Source organism: Nelumbo lutea, chromosome 1, assembly GCF_056320005.1.
Source record: "Nelumbo lutea isolate HS-2025 chromosome 1, American lotus-T2T, whole genome shotgun sequence".
In the NCBI taxonomy this organism is placed as follows: domain Eukaryota; kingdom Viridiplantae; phylum Streptophyta; class Magnoliopsida; order Proteales; family Nelumbonaceae; genus Nelumbo; species Nelumbo lutea.
The window spans coordinates 155,205,883-155,232,818 of NC_142684.1; the positions used below are offsets into that span (position 1 = coordinate 155,205,883).

The window sequence follows — 26,936 nt, forward strand, 5'->3', positions numbered from 1 at the left end:
ACCAATGCTATTTTCTTGAAAAATGGTGCCAATTCAATGCCATGTCTGAAATCCGTTTTTTCAGACTATGCTTGAATGTTTGGTTATACATTTTTTTTTTCAAAAAAAAAGTTTTCTCACACCATGTCTTAAAAATCGAGAATGGTATAGTCTGAGAAAATATCAAATTTTTATGTTTTTTTCATTTTTTATTCTTGCTATCAACGGTATGCTGATGTGGCATTGAAAAACGCCTATGTGGTAGCAACTAGCAATGGTCCAAAAAAGCGTTTTTTGATAAAACACATTCTGAAAAAAAAAAAAAAAAAACTTGAAAAACAGCACTAGTTCAAAACATGGCCTAAATAGGCAGGCCTAACAAAGGACCTTGGGATATACAAAAGCCTTACAAGGTTAAAGCAGGAAACTAAACTAGAAACTTTGTCCACCAAAAAATCATTATGCCACTCAGAGGCATCTGAAGATCTTTGAACGGTTTCCACCAAGTTCTTTGCATCCGAGAGAACAACCAGCTTACTCCAGCCTCTATTCTTAGCCAAACCAAGAGTTTCAAAATCTCTACAAGGCTTAGTTAATGAACATAAAACGATATCTATGATGCTAGAAAGGTATGATACCAAGAGAAGTAGAGAACTTCCACCAACCAATCCATGTGAACTTGGATGAATACTTTTTGAGATGTGTGGACATAAATCATGTTGGAATGGTTTTTTGTTGGGAGGAGATCCGGTCTTCTGATTGGCTACTACTATGATGATATTGGTTGATTGATAATAAGTTTTTAAGGTATCATACACTTTTTCATAATCGGACTAGATAAACCACAATGGACATTTTGGTCCATTTGATTTAAAGTCAAGCTAAATAGGGGTATTATCTAGATATTTGCAAAACTTTGATGTCATGTGTGGTTACATAATTGATAGGAGTGCTCAAGGTTCGGTTAACCAAACCCTGGAGGATTTTTTGAAACCTAACCAGTCCTACCAGTTTTTGCATATCTCCAATTGAAACTAAACCAATACCATTGGTTAACCAGTTCCAGTTTTTAATCAGTTTGGTTCTTCAATTTTTTGGTTTTTTATACTTATACATATATTATAAATATGCATATTATACTATAGATATATATAATATATGTATATACTTATATATAATATATAGATTATATGTGAGATAAATACATTAAAAAAATATATAATATACATATAAATACATATATCAATTAGTCCAGTTAACCATTGGTTTTTTATAGGTTAATCGAAAATCGAACCGTTCCTTCGATTTTTCAGAAATACCAAACAGATCAATTTGGTTAACTACATTTTTTTGTTTGATTTTCTCGGTTCACTTTAGCTTTTTGATTTTTCAGTTTTTTATGAGTACCCCTAATAATTAATAGCAACTGAGGCAGAATAAATATAGGGGTGTTTTTTTGTCTTGCCATAGAGGTAGGGGTGCATGCCAGGCGTTTTGGGCCAGGTTTTTCTTGAGGCTCAATTTGGAAGGAGTACAAATACAAATATGCACAGTGCAAATGCATATATAATAATACAAAATACAAGGTTTTGCACTCTACAAATTTATATTTGTACTGTTTCCAAACTGAGCCTAAATTGTCAGCTCATACCGAAATTTGATGCCCTTAGGTTGAGCTTGCCATTCAGGCTAAGTTCAAGTTGTTAGTTCACACTAAAAATTCAAAACCAGACCATGTAAAATTGTCAAAGCTCAGGAGGTCAGTGTCTTCTTTAGAAAGGCAAGAGGAGGTTTTTGTATTTGTCAAAAACCATAGGGGAAGTTAAGGATTTTTCCTATTGGGCTCTGTGGGAATTTGGCTCAGTAGCGCGGGGTTGTAAAAGCAATGATAGCGCTCCACGCCCAGTAATAAAATACATTGGCCCCAGACTATTGTTGATTTCACAGCCTGCTGAACAGGTAAAGCGTTCAGCTAATCTTCTCCCCTGTCGGGACGATACAACGATTATGGTTGGAAACGTGGAATGACACCAAATTGTAGAAACGTCAAATTGATGTTTTTTATAATCGCCCCAATACAAAATTGTAGAGACCACATTGTGTTGGCGTTTTTACATAAGTAGGCATAAGAAACATGATTTTCCCCATAAACTAAATGCTATTTAAATGCAACAGCAGATGAACACCATGACAAAATGCAGTCTCAGGGGCTGTTTTTAATAACGGCTGAAGTGGCTCAACTAAATGGCTTATTACCTTGTAGTTTAGCGAATAAAGAATTAAATAATAAAACATTTGAGGATTTAGTAATCAACCCAACTTCAGATTCATCCGTTAAGGAGCTTTAAACCTCCCACTAAAATACAAAGCAACAAGTCATTCAGTTCAGCCATTAAATGTGGAAACAAATTCTGCATTTGGTCTCTTGACAAGTTTGACTGTATGCACCAGATGTCTAGGTTCTCCCATGAGCTCAGGCTCTTGTGCTTTCTCTGCAGAAGACTAGCAGGTAGCTTAGGCTCCTGTTCTTAAGCCTTGTTAGGCTTGCAAGCAGAGTAAGGCCCCGTTTGGCGTGTCTTCTCGCACGGGCTGTTGACTTTTTAGAAACTCGACAATCCACATTTTGGTCTTTTCCCGTTTGGTTGGAAAAAGATCTAGCTGCCAAAAGCCGCAGCCCTAAGAAGACGTGGAAACCGATTTCGGGCTATTTTCGAGAAGCTCAAAATGGAGCTTTTTTGCCTTTTTTTCAACTCGTCTTCGCGGGAAAGATGCACAAACAAATGCACCTTAACCAACCAGCCTTCAAGCTACTAAGATCTTGAAGCAAAAGCTAACATCCTCTTTTGACTGTCAGAGCTTCCAAAAGATCTATCAAAAAAGACTTGCCAAACGATCCCAAAATTTATTTCAATCTTTCCAAAATCATTTTGATGCAACTTTAGCAATAGGAATAATATCACATGAATAACAAGTTAACAACCACCAGAAATGAACTGAACATTCATGAGGAAAGGACTATTTTTGTCCTTCCTTGTTGACAAATAACTTGTGCTCCCTTTCTTCCCTCAACACATCTCATCAGTTGTCGCCAAAAAGAGAAAATCAGAAAGAAAACAAAATGCAAAGTAAAAATAAAGCCCTCACAATAAGGAATTAATTGCTTGAGAAATATGATACATATATTTTTTTATAACTATCCGTTTACAAATAATTTACAATTCATAAATCTGATGCTCTGTAGGTAAAACCTGACAATCAATATTTATTAGGAATGAGCTGGAGAAATCTGACCTTGCTGATCATATTGCTGGTCAGCTTCTAAAATGCCCATAGATGATGATGCCATAGTTGGAGATGGCTCCTTAAGAGGACTACTGTCATCCCCTTTTACAACAGATGTTACCAAGGTAGGAATAATAGGAGGCTTTGTTCTTCGGGTAACTGTCATCTTCAACCCCTCAGTTGTGTGAATGGTTGCTCCTGTTGTCATCTCAACCTGTAATGTATGTTCTTTTTCTATTTGTTCACTTTGCTTTGTAAATCGTCTTATTAAGGAATTTAGATTTCTCTGCTCAGTAGAGGAAATGTAGAAGAGAGAAACTTACTGGGGGTGCCCCAATGGCTATTTGAAAGTTAAATCTACGAACAAGCATTGAAAGTGCAACCACAGTCTGCAAAACAAGTTGAATATTTAACTCCTATTTTTTGATAGTTGAATATTTAACTCCTGAATATAAAGCCTGGGGGATGTCTTAACTCACGTTTTTGGAATTAGGATCTGAAAATTACAGCTTTGTGAATCCATTCTTGATAAACATTTATGATCAGTTAATGTTTTTAAGATAAACCAGCATCATGTTTCAAAGAATTTTGCTCCTTTTGTTTATAGACAACTATTTGAATGAATTTGATGCCACAATGTCATCAGTATCCCTAGTTTTTTAATCAAAAGCATTGGTAATCCTGTTACTTGAGGCTACATAACAACTAGGTCGTGAAGTTGTGAGAATAGGGTGTACCACCAAGCATGCCTACCTTTTTTTCCTTACCTTTTCAAGGTGGGACAAAAGGGGAAAACAAATACACCTTTTCAACTCTTGCTTGCTGAGACCGGATCTGCTCCTCATACATGGCACCTCACACTGATCTCACAAGCACATCCCACTGTACGTTGGGAACATCTGCTGTACTTATGTGTTATTATTTATGGGAGATGTTCCCAATGCACGGTGGGATATGCCTGTGAGGCACCCTGTGTGAGAAGCAGATCCCAATTCTTGCTTGCTCCCTCAGCTCCCAACAAAAAAGTAAAAGAAAATGTCACCTTGACGGCTTGATCTTTCTCTTTCAACATCATTTTACCCCTCTGTTTCTTACTTATGTCCAGTCCTATATATTACTGTATTACAGTTGTACCTGTACACAGTTACACACACATGATACATTCTAGCATTCACAAAAATATACATATGCATGTATACATGCTCTGCAACCACTACATACTTACACATGCTCGCTCATGCACCTTGTTTTGAGCTAAAATTTAAATCTCCCTCTAATTGTTTTGAAGTTTTTAGTTTCTTGTACTTTTCCTTGAGCTCCACATGGAATAGGAACTCGAAGCTCATTGAGCTCATCAGTAGGAATTGGCTCCCCTTGGGTAGGGAACCAAATGGGGAGTCTACATACATGCTGGCTCCCATGCTTGGAGGGCTGTGGGGAAATCTTTATCACATGCACATGCACTGAGCCCAGATGGATCAGGCTGGGGCATCTCTTTAGGTGTGTATGCGTGACTAACTAAAATTATTTTTTACATGGAGTGCACTTCCTTTTCTTGCTTTTACTTTCTAACTTGTTCACTTGTTAGTAGTATCTTTCTCTACTTCCTACAATATATAGCATATATCATATTGTATAATAATGTGTATATATAATATATTATATATTACATAGCATAATATTTAGAGAATAGAGGGATACTTTGACTTATGGGGGCACTATTGTCATTTTGTAATCTACAATTCAAGTATATAATGAAATGAATGAACACATGCTCCAATCTTTTTGAAAGTTGATACAAGGAAAGTATTGTATTCAGAAGAATGAAAATATAAGATGGCACACCACCACCTTTTTGCTGGTGAGTAGATTTGATTTTTCAAATTCTTTAACAAGCATATATAAATGCATGCCCCATTTGGCATTCGTGACTGAACCATAAATTGCTCATAAATTTCTGTGGTGCTTAATAGGATTACCTCAAATGAAGCAAACATATCCCCTACACATTTGCGTGGTCCTCCACCAAAGGGCAAATAACTGAAAGGAAAAATGCTGATGTGATGGATATGGTCAAAGTTTTTTTTTTTTGGTACTGATATGGTCAAAGTTTAAACATGAAAATACAAAATGTATAGCTTCACATCTAAAAGACTACTAAGTACTACAAATATTTAATTAAGATTGAAGGTAACCAAGAAAAATATATAGTGACACTTGCCATGGAAATCAACAATAATAATAAGAAAATAAATTAAAAACTAATGATCATGGAAGAAGAAGAAGGCTCATGGCCCAATAACAGTAAGACCAACAGGTTACTAAAATAATAAAGAAAAGAAAGGGGAAGTAGCTAGGCCCGCTTCTCAACAGTGAGATTCCTTTTTGTTGCTTTGCTACCAGAAGAATAGATGTTTGCAGAAAGACAAAAAAGCCCATGTGGAATAAGTTCAAAATTTAATGCATAATCTAAACTTTCTATGCTAAATACATCAAGAGTGAACTATCCGGAAATGTGTTTTTAATTTTTATTCAGTGAAGCTGCCCACTGTTGTATGCATTTTGCAGTGTTCCAGAATTACCTGAATCTAATTGATTCATAACAGCCCACTTGTCTTGTGATATCAAAGTTATTCGGCATTGACTGCGCCTTAAATCAACAATGAATTCAACAGCGTGCTTGAAGTGGAAACTTTATTTATTAAAGAACATACTGGAAGAAATTCAAAAGATCTTATTCATTTTTTACTTCTTTCCTTTTAGTCGTAATCAGTCATGAACAGACAAATTATGCCATCTTTTGGAATGTTATTTGCTTGCCTAAAATTGGATCTGGAATTTGTTAGACAGTGTATGCCCTTAGCTCCAATCAGATCGATGTACATATACATTTATTGTAAATGAATAAACGTACATTATTGTTTCATGTTAATATTGGTATGTTTCTTTGAAATTACCCCTTAAACTGGACACTTATGAGACTCGTGTTAGTTTAAAATGTTCTTAGCCGTTGGATAGACTTGGGGAGTTTATCCTGCCAAGGCTAACACTGAACCCGAACCATTTTCCAATTATGCCCTGAACCTTGGAGGTTGATGGGCAAAACTGAAAAGTTACAAATAACCCCTAGACTTGATTATGGTACTGCACTAGGTGTTGGATTGGGCTGCCTTTGATATGCCAATCAGTGAGATCCATTGAGGGTCAAAACCTGGGTATGTTGGGGCAGTTTGAGAATTCATCTGAGTGGGTGATCATAGTGATAAGATCGGCCCCTTTGTCGGATAAAGTGAATGATAGGGTTTACACTCTCTCTAGTGGAAACCTAAACTGCTGACAGTGGATTTCAACTGTGTTTGAGATTTGGTTTTGCAAAATATATTTATATGATATATATATATATATATATATATATATATATATATATATATATTATGTTTTATAGAAAAATGTTTGCAAAATGTTTTAATTCCTAGGATCCATCCGAGCAGGAAGTGTAACATTGAACCTTGCAGCCAGGGAAGAGGTCCTTCCTTGTCGAGCAGTGTTTGATCATTATGGGCCGAGAGTTTAAGCGTAACAAACCATTAAGGGCTCTATCTTACTTAAGTCCATTATCCTTGGGTCTTCATAGGATGGATGAATTCAAAGATCATTTAAGTGTAAATGTTAGGCCCATATTGAGTCCATAGTGATGTGCTCAGGGGTTTATTGCCTTTAGCAGTGAATTTGGCCAAGCCTTTTCACAAAGGTTGGGTTGAACCCATGTGGACTTATGTGAGGTCATTGTGGGGTCCCACGCCATACAAATCAGGCCTAAGTTGGCCATGCAACATCCTTGGGTCGTGAGCCTTATAGCTGATGGGCCTAAAGCCCATAATTAATATGATTGATTAAGCTGTCACATGATAGCTCATAATGAGATAAAAGAAGAAGAGGGTGAACTGATCAAGAACACCTCTCAATTCTGCTCTTTCTCTTCTTCTTTTGTCTTCCAAGAAAGCCTAATTCGACTACAACTTATTTGGGACTGATATAGATCATTTTTTCCTCTGATTTTTGCTAGAAAAATCCAGAGGAATTTCGTGCTCACCTTCCCCAATTCCACCCAAGTAGTTGGGTTGCAGTTTTGCTGAAAACTGTCTTGCTGAACCGATTTCAAGAATACACTGCGCCATCTTCAGTGGAGGCAGGTTTTAGGACTGATTTGGGTGTGAACTCCCACCTTGGGATCTACGTTTGTGGTATTCGTATCAGGTATACATCTCCCTCTTTGTTTGGTTTCAAATCTGGTCGGTTTAGTGCAAGACTAATCCTGAAAAATGTATTTTTTCAAAATATAAGGAATTCAACTCTCGGGAGGATTAGGAAGTTTTTTAAATTTCGCCCATCCATTCAGCATGGTTCGACCATCCATATGATGGATCCAGACCCTTCCTACAGAATTTAAAAGAATAATAGCAAGAACATACTTGTAGGATGAATTATTTTGCAACATGACTTGGGAAGAATAACCAGTGGGATAAATGAGTGGTGTCCAAACATCTGAAAGAAGCTATAATTTGCAACAAATTGAACTAAGGATCTTATAATGAATTTTATTTGTAATTCAAAAATTTCCTCAAATTCAGAGATAACAGGACATATTACTCATTTATCTGAAATGATAAAAATAGAGCCATAATAAAGATGAGAGGCGTCATGTGGGAACTCCAATCAATATTTCGGAGTATACAACCTAACATGGAGACTGATCTTGAAATGGTAACTTTAAATTTTCATGGCACAGTCTTAATTATCAACCTATTACAATGTTGAGAAAATAAACAAAGAGCTTTGTACTCAAATAGAGCTAAATAATGAAGTGGTGTGGACGATGGCTTTAAATAATGAGCTTACAGTTAAATTGGCACTGGTGTAATTTAATCAAAATATTCTAATATAAGCCAAACAAGAATAGGGGCTGTTAGGGTAAACTCATCATCATCATCATTCGTGCCTTATCCCAACTATATGGGGTCAGCTACATGATCCTGTTTCACCAATCTATTCTATTTAAAGCCGTATCCATTGTTAAATTATTAGTGCTTAAATAATTTCTTACTACTTCTACCCATGTCCTTTTTGGTCTATCCCTAGCTCTTATATCCTCTTCCACTTGTAACAAATCACTTCTTCTAACTGGAGCCGTTGGCGGTCTTTCTATGCATGTGACCAAACCATCTTAGTCTACTCTCTCTCTCTCTCTATCTATCTATCTATCTATCTCATTTTATCACTTATTAGAGCTACTCCTAGGTTTCTAAAGGTGGCTTCATTCCTGATCCTATCCTTTCCAGTTTTCCCACTCATCCATCTTAGTATTCACCTTTCTACCACACTCATTTTCTGAACAAGTTGATTCTTATCTGCCCAACACTCTGTTCCATACAATATAGTTAGCCTTACAACTATTTTATAGAAATTTCCTTTTAATCTAAGTGGTATTCTTGTATTGCACAAAAGTCTATATGCACCCCTCCATTTTGCCCAACCTGCTTTAATTATTCCGGTAACACCCTCTTCAATCTCTCCCTTGTTATGAATTATTGAACCAAGGTACTGGAAATGGTCGTATTGAGTTATCTCTTGGTCTCCAATCCTAAGTGTATCCTGATTTACACTCCTATTATTACTAAATTATATGCCATATACTCTAATTTAGTCCTACTTGTTTTTAAACCTCTTGTTTCTAGGATATTTGTACATAAGCTTAATTTTGTATTTAATCCTTCATTATGTTCATCAATTAAAACAATGCCATCCATAAATAACATGCACCATGGAACTTCTTCCTAAATATGTTTAGTTAATTCATCTATGATAAATGCAAACAGATAAGGGTTAAGTGCTGAACCTTGGCAAAGACCCATCGTAACAGTAAAGTCTGAAGTTTCTATTGGAGGTTCTTAGGGTAGATTAGTAATGTTGATAAATTTAGGGTACTTGTATGTATTTATGGGAGGAAGAGGGGCTTGTGTGAAATTCTGATATAATTTGGTCTTTTGTTTATTTAAGCCATTGGTTATGTGGGATTAGGGTTGAGTGAGAATGAACATTTTGTTGTGAGTCTGAAGAGAGGTAAGTCTTGTATCTCTTATTCCCGAAGTGGATGTTTTCCCTCTCTTCCCATGGATGTAGGCTATAGAGCTGAACCGCGTTAAATCTTGGTGCTTTCTCTCTTCTTCATATCTTGGTTTACCATTCTCTTTCTTGCTGGTTGACATTCTCTCCCATTGGTGTTCTAACATTGGTTTTATCCTCTCATATATATCCTTAATTAGGTCTATATACCTATTTTGAATCCCTTTCTCTTCCAAGACCTACCATATTATTTCTCTAGGAATTCTATCATAAGCCTTTTCCAGATCAATGAACACTATATGGAAATCCTTCTTCTTTCCTCTAAACTTTTCTATCAATCGTCTCAAAGAAATATAGCTTCCATGGTTGATCTCCTTGGCATAAAGCCAAATTGGTTCTCTGATATATTTTCAAGTTGTAATCTTTGTTAAATTATTCTCTTCCAAAGTTTCCTAATGTGGCTCATGAGTTTAATCCCCCAATAGTAATTACAACTTTGTATATCACCTTCGCTCTTAAATATAGGCACCATATTGTTATTTCTCCAATCATCAAACATCCTCTTTTCTTTTACTATCTTATTAAATAGGCTAGTTAGCCATAACAAGCCTACCTCTCCCATACCTTTTCACATTTCTATTGGAATCCCATAAAGTCCTAAAGCCTTTCTCTTCTTCATCTTATTTAGTGCCTCATTTTACTTCAGTAGGTCTAACTCTATGAAGGTACGCATTATTTTTAACACTACTAATACTGCTAATAATTGAAACAATGGCCTTAATGAGCTACCTATTTTGTTAATTGTTATATTCCATTGCTTATAGCAAGAGGAACATGGTTTTATCCAAATGGTGTTTCAACAAAGGGGGAGTTAAAGAATGGATTCAACAAATAGACTAATAATTGAGGTCTTGAGGGTCAATATACCATAACCACATTTAGAAAACTTAGGTTATGCCATAATTTTCTTAGATTTTTCTAAATTGTCAAAAACTTAAAAAGAATTAATAAGGAAAAAAAAGGATCATCCATGTTGACATTCATAAGAAGACCATCTACAACACCCACAAGAAGATTTCTTGGAAGTTGAAGTGGCTAGAAGGACTAGGTGCAGATAAAAAAGGACATGGATTGAAGTTGTAAGAAACAATCTAAGTGCTCATTATTTAATGATGGATATAGCACTAAACAGAATGGAATGGTGAAACAGGATTCATGTAGTCGGCCCCATATAGTTGGGACAAGGGTTGGATGATAATGATGATGATGATCCATGTTGACCTTGATGGCTTTACAGATTATCTGCTTTCCTTTCAAGGGTACTAGTGTGATTGTGATGAGGTGCTTATTTATAATATTGAGATCCTTACTTCCTGCGAATGTGAATTGCTAAAATTTTCTATCTTAGTGAAGTCATGACTAGAATTAGTTCCTTCATGGAAAGGAATTAGTTTTCAGGAGCCATTGATTGGTGCAATGGTAAAATCTTGGGCTAACAAGCATGAGAATGTAGGTTCAAGTCTTAGAGGCCTTTGAATGCCCTTTATGGAAAGAAAGTCAGAAAAATCTTGCATATTTTTCTTTCTCCCTTTTTGTTAAAGAAAAATGTAATGGAATGATTTTAAAGTCTAACCGAATTTTCTATTTTCAATCAAAACTTGAAGAGTTTGTAGATTTTGAAGCAACTCAATAGTTATTTTAAAAAATTTGCATTTGTGACATGCTTATAAGTTGGCATCTAAATAATTGTCCCAAGATGCACAAATTCTATGTACTTTACAGCGTCAAGAAGCCTAAGAAAAGTAGCAACATAAGATATTCAGGCATGTAGAAATATTCATTGTTTTTTTGCAGCATTCACTGTTTTTCCTTTTTTTTTCTTGTTTTCCAAATAGCATAATGAACCAACTGGAAAGGTAAAGAAGCTAAAGCAAATAAAATATCACAAAAAAGGAACAACACAAGAAGTAAAACCAACCAACATAAGGAATAGAGAAAGAGAAAACCACAAACATCTGACCAGCATAAAGAATGCCTTAATAATGCAAAATTGCAACTAGTTGAAAATAACCTGAAATCTTGGTTGATCTCATTAGGATTTGGTCCATCTAGGGGCCACCTTTCAGGATTGAACTTATCTGCTTCAACCCAATGATCAGGGCATCGGTGCAAGTTCCAAACAGAAATAAAAATATCTTCACCCCTGCCAATGAACATAATTCATAATATAACTTCAACATTGTGCTCAGATTAAAGCAATGACATAAGAATATTGTAATTTATAAATTTAGTTCTCGGGTAAAGATACTGCAAATATTTTAAATATAAGATCTGAATAAAGTACTCAAACATATGCCTATGGTAAAATAAAATAAGTAATCTGGTCTACCTGAAATTGTACCAAAATTAAAAAGAATATTACACAAATTGCTAAAAAGACAATGTTAAGAAAAAGGAACTCATGAAAGGAGTTCTTATGAAGATATCATTTGTCCATATCCACAAGAGGATATACTGAGTACCGTGGCATCTTCAAGCAAGGACTTGAAGTATCACTAAAGGAAACGACAGTTATTTGACTTCACTGAGAAGTGAAAAAGTCCTTATTCCCTGCCATTTTCTGGAGTTTATCATCCGATTTTGTCATGTAAGTACAGTGATTTTTTTTATTTAAATTGCGACATTTTTTTATCACAAAGGTAAATTTTATTCAACATTTATTAAACTTGAGGTTGCAATTCTGTGGGTAAGTTACCCACTTCCATAGGATTATCCAAATACAACTAGACTGCAATCCCTAAACCCAACCTTACAATTTAGCCCAAAATAATTTCTGCCTATTTGCCCCCTGTTTAGTTAAAGCATCTGCCATGCCATTTGCATTTCTTCTCACCCATTTAAAAGTAACACTTGATTCCCTTGTTAAGCTTTTAATTTCCCTGATCTTGTGCCTGTAAACCCAAGGAGTTTGGCAGTGAAATTTTGTCCAGGAAATAACCACCTGGGAGTCTCCTTCCACTTCTAGCATCTGAAACCCAACTTTTGCGAATTTCAGCCCTTGAAGCAAAGCTAGTAATTCTGCTGTCAATGGATCTCCTTGCTCTACAGGACCCTAACAAAGTGCTAGTATCTCACCTTCTGACTCTCGAAATACACCCCCTAAACCAGCCCACCCTTCACTTACCAAGAAGCTTCCATCAAAGCTTAGTTTCACAGCAATGGGTGTTGGTGGTCTCCATTCCATAATCACTCTCCTTCTCTTGAGCCAAATTTGCCACTTCCATGATCTCAAAATATCACTAAAAGAGAAGTCATGAAAGATTTCCAAGGTTTTTACCCAATGTGCAAGGCATTTTCTCTCCTCTGTTCTTTTCTTTTTGATAAGCAACCAAGAGATATATTATGTATTATAGACAAAAATATTCTAAGTAAAAAAAAAGAACAGAGGAGAGAAAAATGCATTTTCAATAATGGTGATTAAGTACCTTCAAGAAATACAAAATTATATCAACAAAACCAAGAAAACCCACCCTTCACATTTGCCCAAAGTTTCATTTTCCAAAATTTTCCAGGTCATGATAGGTGCCCTTGTGTCCATGTTCCCTGATTATGCCCGATCCTTGAACCCTTTGTGAGAGAGGAAGATCATATTTAATGGAAATCAAACAAAATATAGTTAGATTAGAATGCCACCTATATCTTACTGATTGTGAAAATACAGAAGATACAAAAAAGCATAAAACTCAGGAATCTGGGTCCAACTGGTGCATTTTCAGTTGCCTCACCTCACTGCCTGGGAGCATTCTCCTTGCTTACTTTGGCCTTTTCTTTGTTTACTGTGATTAAAAAAAGATCTAGTCGCTACTACATTTGGGTCAATGTATTCCTTGGGATTTCAGGGCATCGACTCTCAGTCTCAGGTGGCCATTGAATGGATTAAAAATGGTTCAGATGGTCCTTGGAGTTTGAGGCACTATATTAGGGGCTTAAAAGATTTAGCATCTATTGAGTGTAGCAGAAATGCAAATACTGAGATGGATAGGTGGAAAAGCTAGGAAGGAAAAGATTAGAAATGAACATATTTGTAGGAACTTAGGAGTATCTCCATTAGAAGAAAAAATGAAGGAAAGTGGACTAAGATTGTTTGGTCAAGTGTAGAGAAAAACATCTATAGAACTAGTGAGAAGAAATGATCTGTTGCAAGCTGAAGGGTCTAGAAAGAGATAGGGGCAGGCCAAAAAGGACATGGTTGAAGCAGTGAGAAATGATTTGAAGGCCTATAATTTAACAATGCATATGGAGCTGAATAGAGTAGAATAGCAGAAAAGGATTCATGTAACCAACCCCATGTAGTTGAAGGGATGGGAGATCCATCATATGAATGGCCGAACCCTACAGGAAGGTTGGGCGAAATTTCAAAAATTTCTTTTTCTCCTATCCGGGAATCGTATTCCTTAATTTAGAAAACTGCATTTTCAATGTTCGTTCTTGAATCAAAACCGGACCAGATCTGAAACCAAAAGGGAAGTGAGGGATATACCTGATACGAAGTAACAATAACTCTCAACGTAGGCGTTCACGCCCAAGGAGAAGACTAAAACCTACCTCCATTGAAGATGACACAATGTATGGTGAAGCAGGATCAACAGGATGGTTCTTCAGCAAAAACCTGAGATTCTTCAGCAAGAATCGAGCAAGGGCTGGTGAGCACAACTTCAGACTATTTCTTCTAGCAAGAAACAATATCAAGAACCTTTCTTGATCAGTTCCACAGGTGGAAATCAAACTGGGTAGGGGAGGCAAGAACAAGGGAGAATTCTGTAGGTTGCTGAGTGTGTGTAAACTGGGGAATTCGCCCCCTATTTATAGCCTTCTTTGGATCAGCCTCCTAATCCAATTAGGAGAAAGTTTCTTGATCCAAATATGATACTTAGATCTAGACTCTTAAATGGATAAGACTTATCTTATCCTTCAGCTAATCCTAATCAAGTTATAAATTTGATTTCACCCCTTTTTAATTAATTGACTTAAGCCCAGTTCGAAATGGGTTTTAGGCCCATTAAGTCATATTGCTCACTTACCCTTTAATATGCTAGCTGACTTGACTCTCTTTGTATGGCGTGGGACCCTAACATTGATCTACACATCAACCACAAGGGTTCAACCCAGCCTTTGTTACAAGGCCTAGCCGAATTCACTATAAGACACAATGAACCCTTGAGTCCATCACCATGGGCTCTTAATGGGCCCAACATTTACACTAAATGGTCCTTGGGTCTAGCCACCTTATGAAAACCCAAGGACTGTGGGTAGATGTAAGATTAACCCATCAGGTATTATCCTCAATGGTCTTACACTTAACCTTTCAGCCCTTAATAATCATACACTGGCCGACAAGAGAGGACCTCTCCCTCGGTTGCAAGGTACAATGTTGCACTCTCTACTCACATGGATCCTAGGAATTAAAACCTTTTGCAACCAATTTGGAACCATAATATATATATGTATATCTCTATATAAATATATTTTGCAAAAACAAATTTCAAACACATTTGAAATCCACTACCGGCAGTTTAGGTTTCCATCAGAGAGAGTGCATTCTCCGATCATTCACTTTGTCTGACAAAGGGACTGATCCTGTCACTATGATCACCCACTCAGATGAATTCTCGGACTATCCCAACATACCCAGGTTTTGACCCCCTCTAAGGATCTCACTGATTGACATATCAAAGACAGTCCAATCCGATACCTAGTGCAGTACTATAATCGAGTTTAGGGGTCAGGTGTAACATTCCAATTTTGCCCACCCATCTCCAAGGTCCAGAGCACTACTGGAATTTGGTCTGGTCCAGGGTTTCAAGAAAACCCACACTGCATGTACCTCAGGTCTCACCCTGGCAGACAAGCCACCCCAACCAACTTGGTGACACATTAGTGTCAATAAATGTTATTAAGTACATCAATTTGATTGGAGCTAAGGGCATACATTGTCTAATAGTAGTTGGGACAAGGCTTAGTTGAGTTCAAATTTGGCATCTAGTGTGAACATCTTGTTCAGATAGATTCCCTGAAACCTAACTCACTTGTGGATAGTCTTGCCAGGGTTGGGTGAGTAGGGTGGGGAGCTTTGTAGTAGAGATCTACTTTTCTAGGGTAGCTCTATATTTTTATCCTCCTCTCAGGATTATTTTGCAGTTCTTTGGACAGTGAAATCTGCAACCAGCCACCTTTGTTATGGTTGACCACTCTGTCTTTTTTTTGATAAATTCTTCTTATCAATGGTAAAATTTAAATAAAAAACTTTTTGATGAATATATCAAATGATATCTGTTTTATTCTATCTTGCATTTTCCTTCATCAGGAAGGACCATAACATCATTGCAACAAAATAGGACCCAACAGCACAGACAATAAAGGATAAGGTGGTCCCTAAGCAATATGGTGAATGATAAAAGGATGAATTCCTCTTTTATCATTTCCTCACACATGAATGCAGATTTCCAATGTTTTTTCTAGGTTTCCTACATTTCAATAGTTCCACAACTTGTGCAAAAATCTGAGCATGTCAATTGAAATTTCCAGCATAATGTGATCCACTAGATATCACAGGGATCTGAACATCAGCACGAAAAGCCTTAGAAATTACAATACATAGTAACATTAAATAGAGAGCTATCACTGTTCTCTATGGAAAACATTTTTATAAATAATAGGTTATCCAAAGGGTACACTCAAATTACCTCTTTATTGGGTACTCTCCAAGCATGTCATCCTCAAGAGAACGACGAATCAACACAGGCGGTTGGGGGTAGAGCCTCAAAGACTGCAGGTAGGGGGAGGAGGACATAAACAACTTGAAGTCATAAGAGATGTATGGATCCCAATTCAGAAATAATATATACCTCAAAGGAATTTAAATATAAAGAGACATGCATCCTATATTTAGATGCCAATTTCTTACTTCATTGATAACTCGGGTTGCATATTTTAATTTCTTCATGTCATCAATAGTTGGAAATCGATCTCCGAGGACAGAATCAACCTATTTACAAGAATTAAATTATTATTGATACAAAATAATCTGAATTATATGCTGAAAATATAATGTAGAATTTTACCCACTACCCTTAGTCTTTTAGAGTAAATACCCTGCCTAACATTATATGCTGAAAATATAATGTAGAACTTTACCCACTACCCTTAGCCTTTCAGAGTAAATACCCTGCCTAACGTTGTTTAAGGGAAAACTGAAAACTAACCTCATGGTATACTCTGGACCATTAGAAAAGGGGGACTCAATTTACTCAGAGTTTCAAACTGTCTTTCATGGCCTAAAGCTTTGCAAGCATCATAATCTGCACGATGTAGAGTTTGAAGGGGATTCTAAGGTAGTGATCAACTGGTTGAGGGAGGATTCCAAAGGGGCTCGGCAGTACAGATATTTCTTAGGAAAGGCTATCTCTTTTGCAAGAGAAATAGGTAGGGGTGGATTCGAGCTGAACTGAGCAGAATATCTGGCTATTCGAGCCCAGCTTGCCAAAAATCCACGAGGCTCAAGCTCTACTCGAGCTAGAGATTTGAGTGTGAATTTGGCTCAGCTCAAAAGCTCATATGTTCGAGCTTGAATGTGATCCAAGCTTCCTATAAAAAAATAAAAATAAAAATTATTTATTAAAATGTATAAGCTCAATCAGGTTTGCGAGCCTTATTAGGTTCAAGCTTGACTTGATTAGCAAACGCACCTATATATTGGGCTCAAGTTCAGCTCAAAGCTCGGTTTAGACCGAGCCGAACCAAGCTCTTTACGAGCTGAGCTCGAATAGTTCATGAAAAGCTTGATTCATTTCCACCCCTAGAAATAGGGGTGACTTGGTCTTGTACACCTAGGGCAGCAAACAATATGGCTGACAGCTGGATAGACAGAGACTAAGGGTTTGGTTACTTCGTAATTTTAATGGGATACTCCATCAGGGTTTGGTTAGGTAGCACTTGCTAGTCCATTTTTCTTTATATTTCTGTACATATTCTTTTCTACAATAAAATGTTCTGTTACTTCTCAAAAATAGTACTGAAAACTAACCTCATTTTGAAGCTTGGACATGACACTAGGTTCCTGCAGAGATACAAAGAGATTGTTTAAGAATATGACATTTATTCCTTCTGTAAATGGTGATGTGTAAAATTACAGTAGCATGAACAAATTGTACCACATAACATTTATTTGCTTTTGGGTAGCACAGTCCATAACTAGATATAGATATTTAGGATATTTAACAATGATAGTAGGTAGGAACTTAGGATATTTGACCATGGTAACTTGTCAAACCAAGACCTAAGGTAGACAATGTTGAATCACACCAATTGATTATTTGATCAATGTTTTAGAAGGCAAATGCATGAATGGAGGCCTTAAGACCCCCAAATGTGTTATGCACTAACTTTGAGCCATGAGACTTAGGATCTTATTGCATTTAAGAGAAATACAACAAGTGATTTAACCATGACATAAGCAAAATAATGTTGAAAAAAGAAAGTACCTAAACTAATATTCATCCATTTATTTATTTACACATTGTAAAGAAGTCATATTTATGAAAAAAATACACTGCATTCCTACAAATCAATCACTGCCTATTACACAACTATTAATATAAAATGAAAACTCAAAAGTATGTTAAAAACCTTGTGTAAGCTACCGAATTAGCAGCAGGGGTACACAAGCAAGTGGACTGCACCAAGAAAGCTCCCATTCCACATAAAATGGCAGAAAAACAGAATGTCCTCTATACGACAAAGTTCCCTCTGTATATAGTTGATCTCAGATTTTCTCTTCATAGAGAAACTTTCCTTATTTGTCCTTTTCTTGATTCAGAAGATATTTCCTTTCGAGGCACACTAGTTCAGCACAATATGTCAGACCATATTATCAAGTGGCTGATGCTAATGTTGACATTTTTGTCATTTTATTATTATTCATACTTACATGTGTGCTTATTGCTTATCCCTCACATCCTACTTCACATTATTCCTAACTTGCATCCTTCATTGTTTCACAGCTTACTCCCATGAACCTCTTTGCATTTCACTCATTTTCCCATTCATCACCTCACATGTTTGCTCCAATTCGTGATTCATACACGTTCCCCAACTCATTTTTCGCAATATTTTATCTTATTCTACATTTTGCACTTCTACCTCTTACACCTCGAATATATTAAAGATAAAGAATGAAGTGTTAGACTAAATCAAATGATAAAATATACTGAAAATGAGAATAAAAAATTAATCATCAACTGAGTCTTGTGAGCAGGCCCTATTTTCCTTGATGAATAAGAAGGGGAAGGGCATCCTTAACATAAGGCACCTCAATGTGAGATATGTTCTTCATACTACCAGGCATAACCTCAAGGCACTTCAGCCTCATCTTAATAAGTAAGTTCCACATGCATTCTAAAATAGTGGTTTTAATGGTATGATCAGGGTGCAACTTGGGTGGGCTTGGGTTGGGATTTTGTTAAAATTTGAATGGGCCTGGCTCAGAAGCCTAGGCTCAGTGCAGTGTAAAGACTTCAAATCAAGTACCGAACTTACACTCCTATGGTAATTCTAGATGAGGAAACTAGGCAATACTTCACTATCCTAATTGCATGTCATTGCACTTTATTTTTGCATGTGATATTTATTTTGGTAAGGTCAATTTAATTTATCTCCAGACATTTATAATAAAAGAAAATTTGTTGTTAAATGAGTTTCTAAGATGTTGAGAAATATTAGACAAAACAATCCTAACTCTGGAATTCCACTGGGTGATTTAATTTTAATTAGCAAGCTTGGGACTGGGACAAAAGGACCTTGCAACAGTCTAGGCACCATAATTGGTAGGATCTCCAGCTATAAGTAGTGGAAACCTGGGATCAAATCCTGTTGCCACCAGGGTTGGGGGGTATGGGTATTGGATGACCTACCCCCATTGTGTATCCCTATGAAGCATAAAAAAATCAGAGCTCAGGACCAACATTCCTTGGGTCCCACCATGGAGAGTTATAGAGCCAGAAATAATCCTGAAAAAAAATGTAGGAAGCCTTCACTTTTGGTAACTAATTGTGAATGTGCTCTTGCTGCATATATTTAGACAGTGGAGAAAAGTTCTGCCAATTTTCTTAGAAAACTGATAATAGCGATGCATGACCAGTTGGTTAAAAGTCAACTGATCCCGCTGAGTTCTTGTGTATGCTCCTTCCTAGGCCAGGAGGTCCAGTACCCATAAAATGATAGGAACTGATCTTCTTAATGCAACATGCAGTAAGTTATGAGGGCTTGAGATTTCCAGTCTGCAATGATGAGTCCTGTGGCCCATTTCAGACAGTTTCATCTTCAATAACTCTAAGTAGGGTAATCCTATAAGGTTAAAAACAAGAAATATCCACTTGTCCTGACCAAACCTTCCTGTAACATACCGTAGAGAGAAGGTAGAAGGTCCATGTTAAAACTGCAGCAGATGTTTCATGCCCAGCTATAAGCATTGTCATTAGGTCATCACGGAGTTGCTTGCTGGAAACCTACAACAAAAAGGATGTTCAGTTCATATGAATATTGATATGAATATGAACATTCAATAACAGATGTCAACAGCAGATATTGTTTGGAAATATCAAAAAGGTTGATACATCATCTCCTGACGCCAAGAGAAAGTGAAGAATACTAGGATCTTGCTCATTCATGTATTCCTCGTGAAACTGCAGTTCTTCTTGTTCTACCATTCTCTGCAAATACAAAAGCAGATGCAAAATCAACAGATTAGATGGCTATAGATTATTAAAATGATCTTACACATCAAGGGACCTATAGGGTGCAACTTGGGTGGGCCCAACCTGAGCCTGGACTGACCCAGAATGCAATTTTACATGGACTGAGCTTGGATTTTTGGTCCTCGAGCTGGGCTTGCACCCAACAGTTCAAATTTTTTTGGGCTAGGCCCACGCCTAGCCCTTAGGTAGCCCGAGCCTGGCCCAGCCTTATCCCAACCCAAGCCCAGCCCGACCATGCATAAATACATATTTGCATATATTCATACATAAACATATACATTTACATTAGATTTTAGTGTGGACTGATTGTCTAAGGGACATGTACCCTCATACAAGTACATGCTGCACTCGCATAGCAAAATATGCATCTGAACATGGTCAGCAGAAAACTTATCCACTAGTAAAATCTTCCTTTTTTTTTTCTTTTTCTTTTTTCTTTGCTCACTCTCCCCCTGCAGGAAACAAAAAGACACAGATTTGATCCCTTTGAGTTACTTAGGTAAGCAGCTTGTAAGAACTTGTGTTTCTTTATTCTTCTCTGTTTATTCTCCCTCCAAAAATCCTTGACTTGATCGAAGTACTTCCTACATCATTTTATAGTTGCAAACTTGCAATGCTGCATGGCAACTGAAAAAGGTTGAATATATATAATCATGATGGAGAGATTATCAACTCCAGAAAGGAAAACTCAATGTCAAAAATATTGAAGGTGAAGCTGAATATGCTAATTTATTGGAAGCTTCAAAGAAACTGGCATCCTGATCTATATTGTGAATCTAACAATTATGAAATCAAAGGGCTTTAAAAATGGAATATGAAGGAATCATGATGTCTCATATACTTTCAGTCAATCCTTCAGCAGATGGTAGAACTTTTTAGTGGGATTCTGCAGTTGATTGTAATGTAAAGGCTGGGGTAAGGCCAAAGTCCTCCTTTTTTCTTTTTGATCAGAAACCAAAAAATATCAATGTATTAACAATGTGAAAAAAATGTTGCTGATAAAAAAATACATGTTATATAAACTTGCAAAGCTTCGTCAACAAATTCCCCCTAGTTCAGGCTAGGCCCCTTCCTGCCTTCCCCTTTACATCTTTCTTCTCTCCCTACTTTTTCATCACTTAAGACACAACACCCCTAAACAACTGATCTCTGTCAACTCCTTGTCTAGCTAGAGCATCTGCTAGACCATTTGCCAATCTCTCAACCCATTAGATTCTTGCTGCTAGATCATCAACTAATATCTGAACCTTCCTCATATCATTCCTCTGCGTCCAAGAATTTTCCTTCTTGTTTTTGAACCCATTCCACAAGCACCTTCAAATTGACAGTATGGCCGGCCAGAAATAAGAGGAAGAGAAGAGAAGAGAAGAGGAGAAGAGAAGAGAAGAAAGGAGAGAAAAGATAAGGGTTTTGCAATGTAACAGTGCTGGCGGCACCAGCCTTTATTTTAATATATATAGGGCGACAGAAATAACAAGGGAAAAGACCCTTGTGCCCCTGAATACAATAACAGACATAACAGAAAGAAAAAACGAAATAAAAAACACTTTAACTAGCCAAACAGACCCTAACATCAGCAACTAAATTATTTTAACACTCCCCCTCAAGTTGGAACATAGATGTCAATCATGCCCAACTTGTCACACAAATCTTTGTGCCGCACATGATGAAGACCTTTGGTGAAGATATCTGCAAGTTGTTCTTCTAAGTTGACATATGGTGTACACACTTCTTCACTTTCAAGTTTCTCTCTAATAAATGCTAATCCACTTCAATATGTTTCATCCTATCATTTAGAATTGGATTAGCAGCAATATTGATGGCAGCTTTATTGTCACAGTAGAGTGACATAGGATTGCTCACTGCGAAACCCAATTCACCTAACAGATTTCTTATCCACATGATTTCCGCAACCCCATGAGCCATCGCTCTATACTCTGCTTTAGCACTAGATCTAGCCACCGCACTTTGTTTTTTGCTTCTCCATGTGACAAGGTTTCCTCCTACAAAGGCACAATACCCACTGGTAGACTTTCAGTCATTGACTGCTCCTGCCCAATCTGCATCAGTATATACTTCCACTTTTAAGTGCCGTGTTTCTGGAACAACAAACCAGCTCCAGGAAACTTCTTGAGATATCTCAAGATCATCTCTGCAGCCTCAAAGTGAGTTGCCCTAGGACTGTGCATGAATTGACTAAGGACACCCACTGCATAGGCAATATCAGGTCTGGTCATAGACAAATACAAAAGTCTCCCCACGAGTCTCTAGAACATCTTTACATCTTTCAAAAACTCTCCCTGACTGTCTCCCAGATGGTAATTAGGTTCAATAGGTGAATCAAATGGTTTTACCCCCAACTTGCCTGTATCTTCTAGTAGATCTAGTACATATTTCCGTTGGGAAATAAAGATGCCCTTGTGAGAGCGGGCAACTTCAATTCCAAGGAAGTAACGTAAGGGGCCTAGATCCTTCACCTCAAATTTAGTGGCTAAGAATTTTTTCAGTCTCCGGATTTCAACCTCCCAATCTCCTGTGATCACTATGTCATCCACATACACAATAAGAGTTGCAATTTTACCTTCACCTCTTTTCACAAATAGAATATGATCTGACTGGCATTGTTTGAACCCCATCTGTTGAACTGCTAAATGAAACTTACTGAACCAAGCCCGAGGTGATTGTTTCAACCCATATAGAGATTTTTTTAACCTGCACACCTTTTGTTCATTGCCTTTGGCACAAAACCCTGGGGGTTGGGTCATGTACATTTCCTCTTCCAAGTCACCATTCAAGAAAGCATTTTTAATGTCCAATTGGTGAAGGTCCCAGTCAAGATTTGCTGCCAAGGAAAAAAGAATCCTGATAGAGTTCATCTTGGCTACTGGAGCAAAAGTCTATGCATAGTCCACTCCATATGCCTATGTAAAGCCTCTTGCTACCAGTCTAGCCTTGTACCTTTCAATAGTTCCATCAGCCTTGTGTTTCACTGTGAACACCCACTTGCACCCACTGGTTCCTTCCCTTCAGGAAGGTCTACCAACTCCCAAGTGCCATTTTTGTGTAAAGCATCAATTTCTTCCTGCATTGCATCTGTCCATTCAGGTTTAGACAAAGCTTCTGCCACAGTCTTAGGAACGGGGACACTGTCCACAGAAGAGAGAAAGGCATGGTATGAAGGCGAAACATGCTCATAGGACACAAAATTAGAGATAGGATGACTAGTGGTACAAGACCTAACACCCTTCCTCTTAGAAATAGGAATATTAAGATCATTGGTGACAGGTGAATCAACATTTAGAGGAATAGACATATCAATGAGAGCAAGTGTACCTGGTTGATGAGACGGATCTGCCTCGGGTGAATCCGATGATGTTGGTTGCATAGTGTTAGGCTCCACGGCTCTTGAACTCTGCTGGCTCTTATGGCGTCGATGAAAAACCCATAATGGAGAAGGATCGGGTAAATGAGGTAGTTGAATTTGAGTCGTCGCCTATTTCTCCTCAACCCTACTCTCCCCCTGAGGAGAAACCAAGAAAAAATGTTGATTCTCAAAGAATGAGACATCAATGGAAACATAATACTTGTGAGCAATGGGATCATAGCAGCGATACCCCTTTTGAGATAAAGGGTAACAAAGGAAAACACAAGGAATAGCCCGAGGATCAAGCTTACCACGAGTAGGGGACAGGTTATGGACAAAACAAGGACACCCAAAAACACGCATCGGAATGGTGGACATCAGGGCTGTAGGGAACAAGAGCTAATGTGGGGCCTTATACTCTAGTAGACGAGAGGGCACGCGATTGATGATATATGTCACACACAAGACTGCATCCATCAAAAACCGTTTTGGCACATTCATATGAATCAGTAAGCCACGAGCGACTTCGAGAAGGTGACGGTTCTTCCGTTCAGCCACACCACTTTGTTGGGGTGTCCTGGCACAAGAGCTTCACTGAAGTGACCCACTCGAAGCAAAAAACTTCATGAGATCACTATGGAAATATTCATTTGCATTGTCCGACTGGAAGATATGGATTTCCGTTTGGAACTAAGTGAACACCATGCGTTGAAAATCTTTCACAATTTGTGGCACTTCATCTCGAGATCGCATAGGTTAAACCCAAGTGTATCTAGAATCATCATCAATCAAGGTAATGAATTACTTATAGCCAGGCGCAGTAGGTAGAGTAACAGGGCCCCAAACATCAGAATAAACAATATGAAATGGAAATTCAGATCTTTTATTTCCTAAAGGTAAAGAACTTTTACAATGCTTACTCAACTAACAAGTTTGACACTGTAACTGATTCACTAACAATGACTCAAACAACTTTGGAAACATAACTTTTAACGACTCAAAAGAAAGATGACCTAAACGACTATGCCATAAATAGGCTTGACTCTCACTTGACGAACTCATGGACTCTGTCGCCACTAGACCAACATTATTCTCCAACACGTAGAGACCATCCACCATGCTTCCTCTACCAATCGTCTTCCCCAAGGTCAAATCCTGAAACACACACGAAGACGGAAAAAAAGTGACTGAGCAACTCAAGGAGTGAGTCAAACTACTAATAAACAACAAATTAATATGTAATTCAAAACATGCAGTACATTAGGAAGAGTAAGGCCAAGTGGGAGAGGTATGGTGCCTCGGCCAGCTATGGTAGAAAAAGAACCATAAGCCAGTCTTACCTCATCTCTCCCAGAGAGAAGGTTATATGTCTGAAACAAATTTGACTTACCAGTCATGTGGTTTGAGGCTCCGGAGTCAATAATCCAAGGAGAATTAGTAGTATGAGATGACACATGGAAGGCTGTGGCATTACCTGATGTAGACGCAAACGAGGTAGAGGGAGTAGGACCAGAATCCATCTAGCGGAGAGTCCTATCATACAATTCCAAATGTTCACGGAAGGAGTTGATAATATCTTCCGTAGGGTCAAAACTGTGATGCCTCTCCTGAGTTACCAAAGGACTAGTCTCTGTCGATGCCATATTAACTGAGTTATACCTTTTTTGATTCTGCTGGCCGAGTTTCTTGCCCTGATCAGGTGCTGACTTCTTACCCAAATCCTGTGCCCATTTAGGTTTTCCATGGAGATTCCAACATGTATCTTTCGTGTGTCATGTCTTCTGGCAGTGAGTGCACCAAAGTTTGTTCTTATCATCTGATTTTTTCTGAGTGTCACCCTTTTTAAAACCACCTCCGACATTTGTATATGAATTTCCCTGGACAGCTAGGGCAACTGACTCCCCTTCTACACAATTCATCACACTTCTGCTTTCTTCTAACTGCACCAAGGCATACACCTCCTGAACTGATGGCAAGTCTTTACTACCCAAGATCTGCACCCTGATGGACTCATACGAAGGATTCAGCCCTAGGAGGAAGGCAAACACTCGTTGCTGAGATACAAGTGACTTATAGGCCTTTGCATCTTCATCACACTTCCAATTCACATTCTGATAGTGACCAAGTTCTTTCCATATTGATGTCAAATCAGAATAGTACATCAAGGGACTCCTCTCCCCCTGCTTGCAAGTAGAGGATTCAACTTGTAGTTGATATATCTTGGCATAGTGTCTCTACTCTGAATAGGTGGACTTCGCTTGTTCCCATATCTCATAAGAAGTTTCAGTCCACATAAAAGTCTTCCTTACTTGTGGCAGCATTAAAACCAAGAGCCAAGACATCACCATACTGTTTCTCTTGGTTCCACCTATCATGCTCAACACTTCCATACTTCGGTTCCTCCACTCTCCCATTGATGTATCATATTTTCCCCCTAGCAGTGATGTAGAGTTTTATTCCCCTAGACCACTCAAGGTAGTTCAGACCATCAAAGGGTTCCACCTATCATGCTCATATCCATTCCCCCACTCACTCCATTGTGGCTCCCTGAAATCTCTGAAGTAGCAGAATTCTCAATCGACATGGTCAAACAGATAATCAGTCCCAAACACCGGACTTAAGACCCCTCCTTACTCCACAAAACAATGCTCCACTCAGTCCACACCCACACACTTGGGTTTAACAACCAGGTTGAGCACAAACATTACCAAATTCAGGACAAAACAGAGGTAGTATTCGGCAGATTTCAGACTTGTATAGTTTTAACAGTCCCAACCTATCAGAATTCCAGAATGTCTAACAACCACTAATTAGCAGGAGAGATCCTTATTACTTACAATCAAATCAAATCATTGAGAAGACAGGTCATCCTTGACCTACAGTTGTTTTAACACATGAACAAGATCACACGATCCAAGAAAAACAGGGGTATACAGATTCGACAACATTCAGCCGCCCAGACTCATAGGGATTTCACTCGGCACATGACCAAGGAGGGTAAAGAAGAGAAAACAGGGAGAACTATACCAGTTGTAGAGCTGTTTTTTCAGTCCATAATCAGATTTTTGTTCCGCCCAGGTTCAACAAGTCTGTTCGATCTGTTCTCTCAGTAAGGTTGTTCGATCTGCTCTCTTTAATTAGCATTCCTGCTCTGATACCATCTTGACAGTATGGCCGGCCAGAAATAAGAGGAAGAGAAGAGAAGAGAAGAAGAGAAGAGAAGAGAGGAGAGAAGAGAGAAGGGTTTTGCAATGCAACAGTGCTGCGCCAGCCTTTATTTTAATATATATAGGGCAGCAAAAATAACAAGGGAAAAGACCCTTGTGCCTTTGAGTACAATAACAAACATAACAGAAAGAAAAAACGAAATAAAAAAC

At 37.8% G+C, this 26,936-nt stretch overlaps 1 protein-coding gene across 1 annotated transcript in view; it reads right to left on the minus strand.

The window, feature by feature from the left end:
• Positions 1-3,105: 3,105 nt before the first annotated feature.
• The window catches only part of LOC148878548 (protein LUTEIN DEFICIENT 5, chloroplastic-like), a 33,737-nt gene continuing 9,906 nt past the window's right edge, over positions 3,106-26,936 (minus strand). Inside the window, exons 8-16 of the mRNA XM_088956415.1 lie at positions 20,055-20,150; positions 19,845-19,946; positions 17,468-17,500; positions 16,349-16,429; positions 16,128-16,210; positions 11,456-11,587; positions 5,241-5,301; positions 3,585-3,650; positions 3,106-3,475 (exon numbers count right to left, since the gene is read on the minus strand). Coding sequence (XP_088812541.1) covers positions 3,245-3,475; positions 3,585-3,650; positions 5,241-5,301; positions 11,456-11,587; positions 16,128-16,210; positions 16,349-16,429; positions 17,468-17,500; positions 19,845-19,946; positions 20,055-20,150 — 885 coding nt within the window. The 3' untranslated portion in view covers positions 3,106-3,244. The remainder of the gene's footprint in view (positions 3,476-3,584; positions 3,651-5,240; positions 5,302-11,455; positions 11,588-16,127; positions 16,211-16,348; positions 16,430-17,467; positions 17,501-19,844; positions 19,947-20,054; positions 20,151-26,936) is intronic.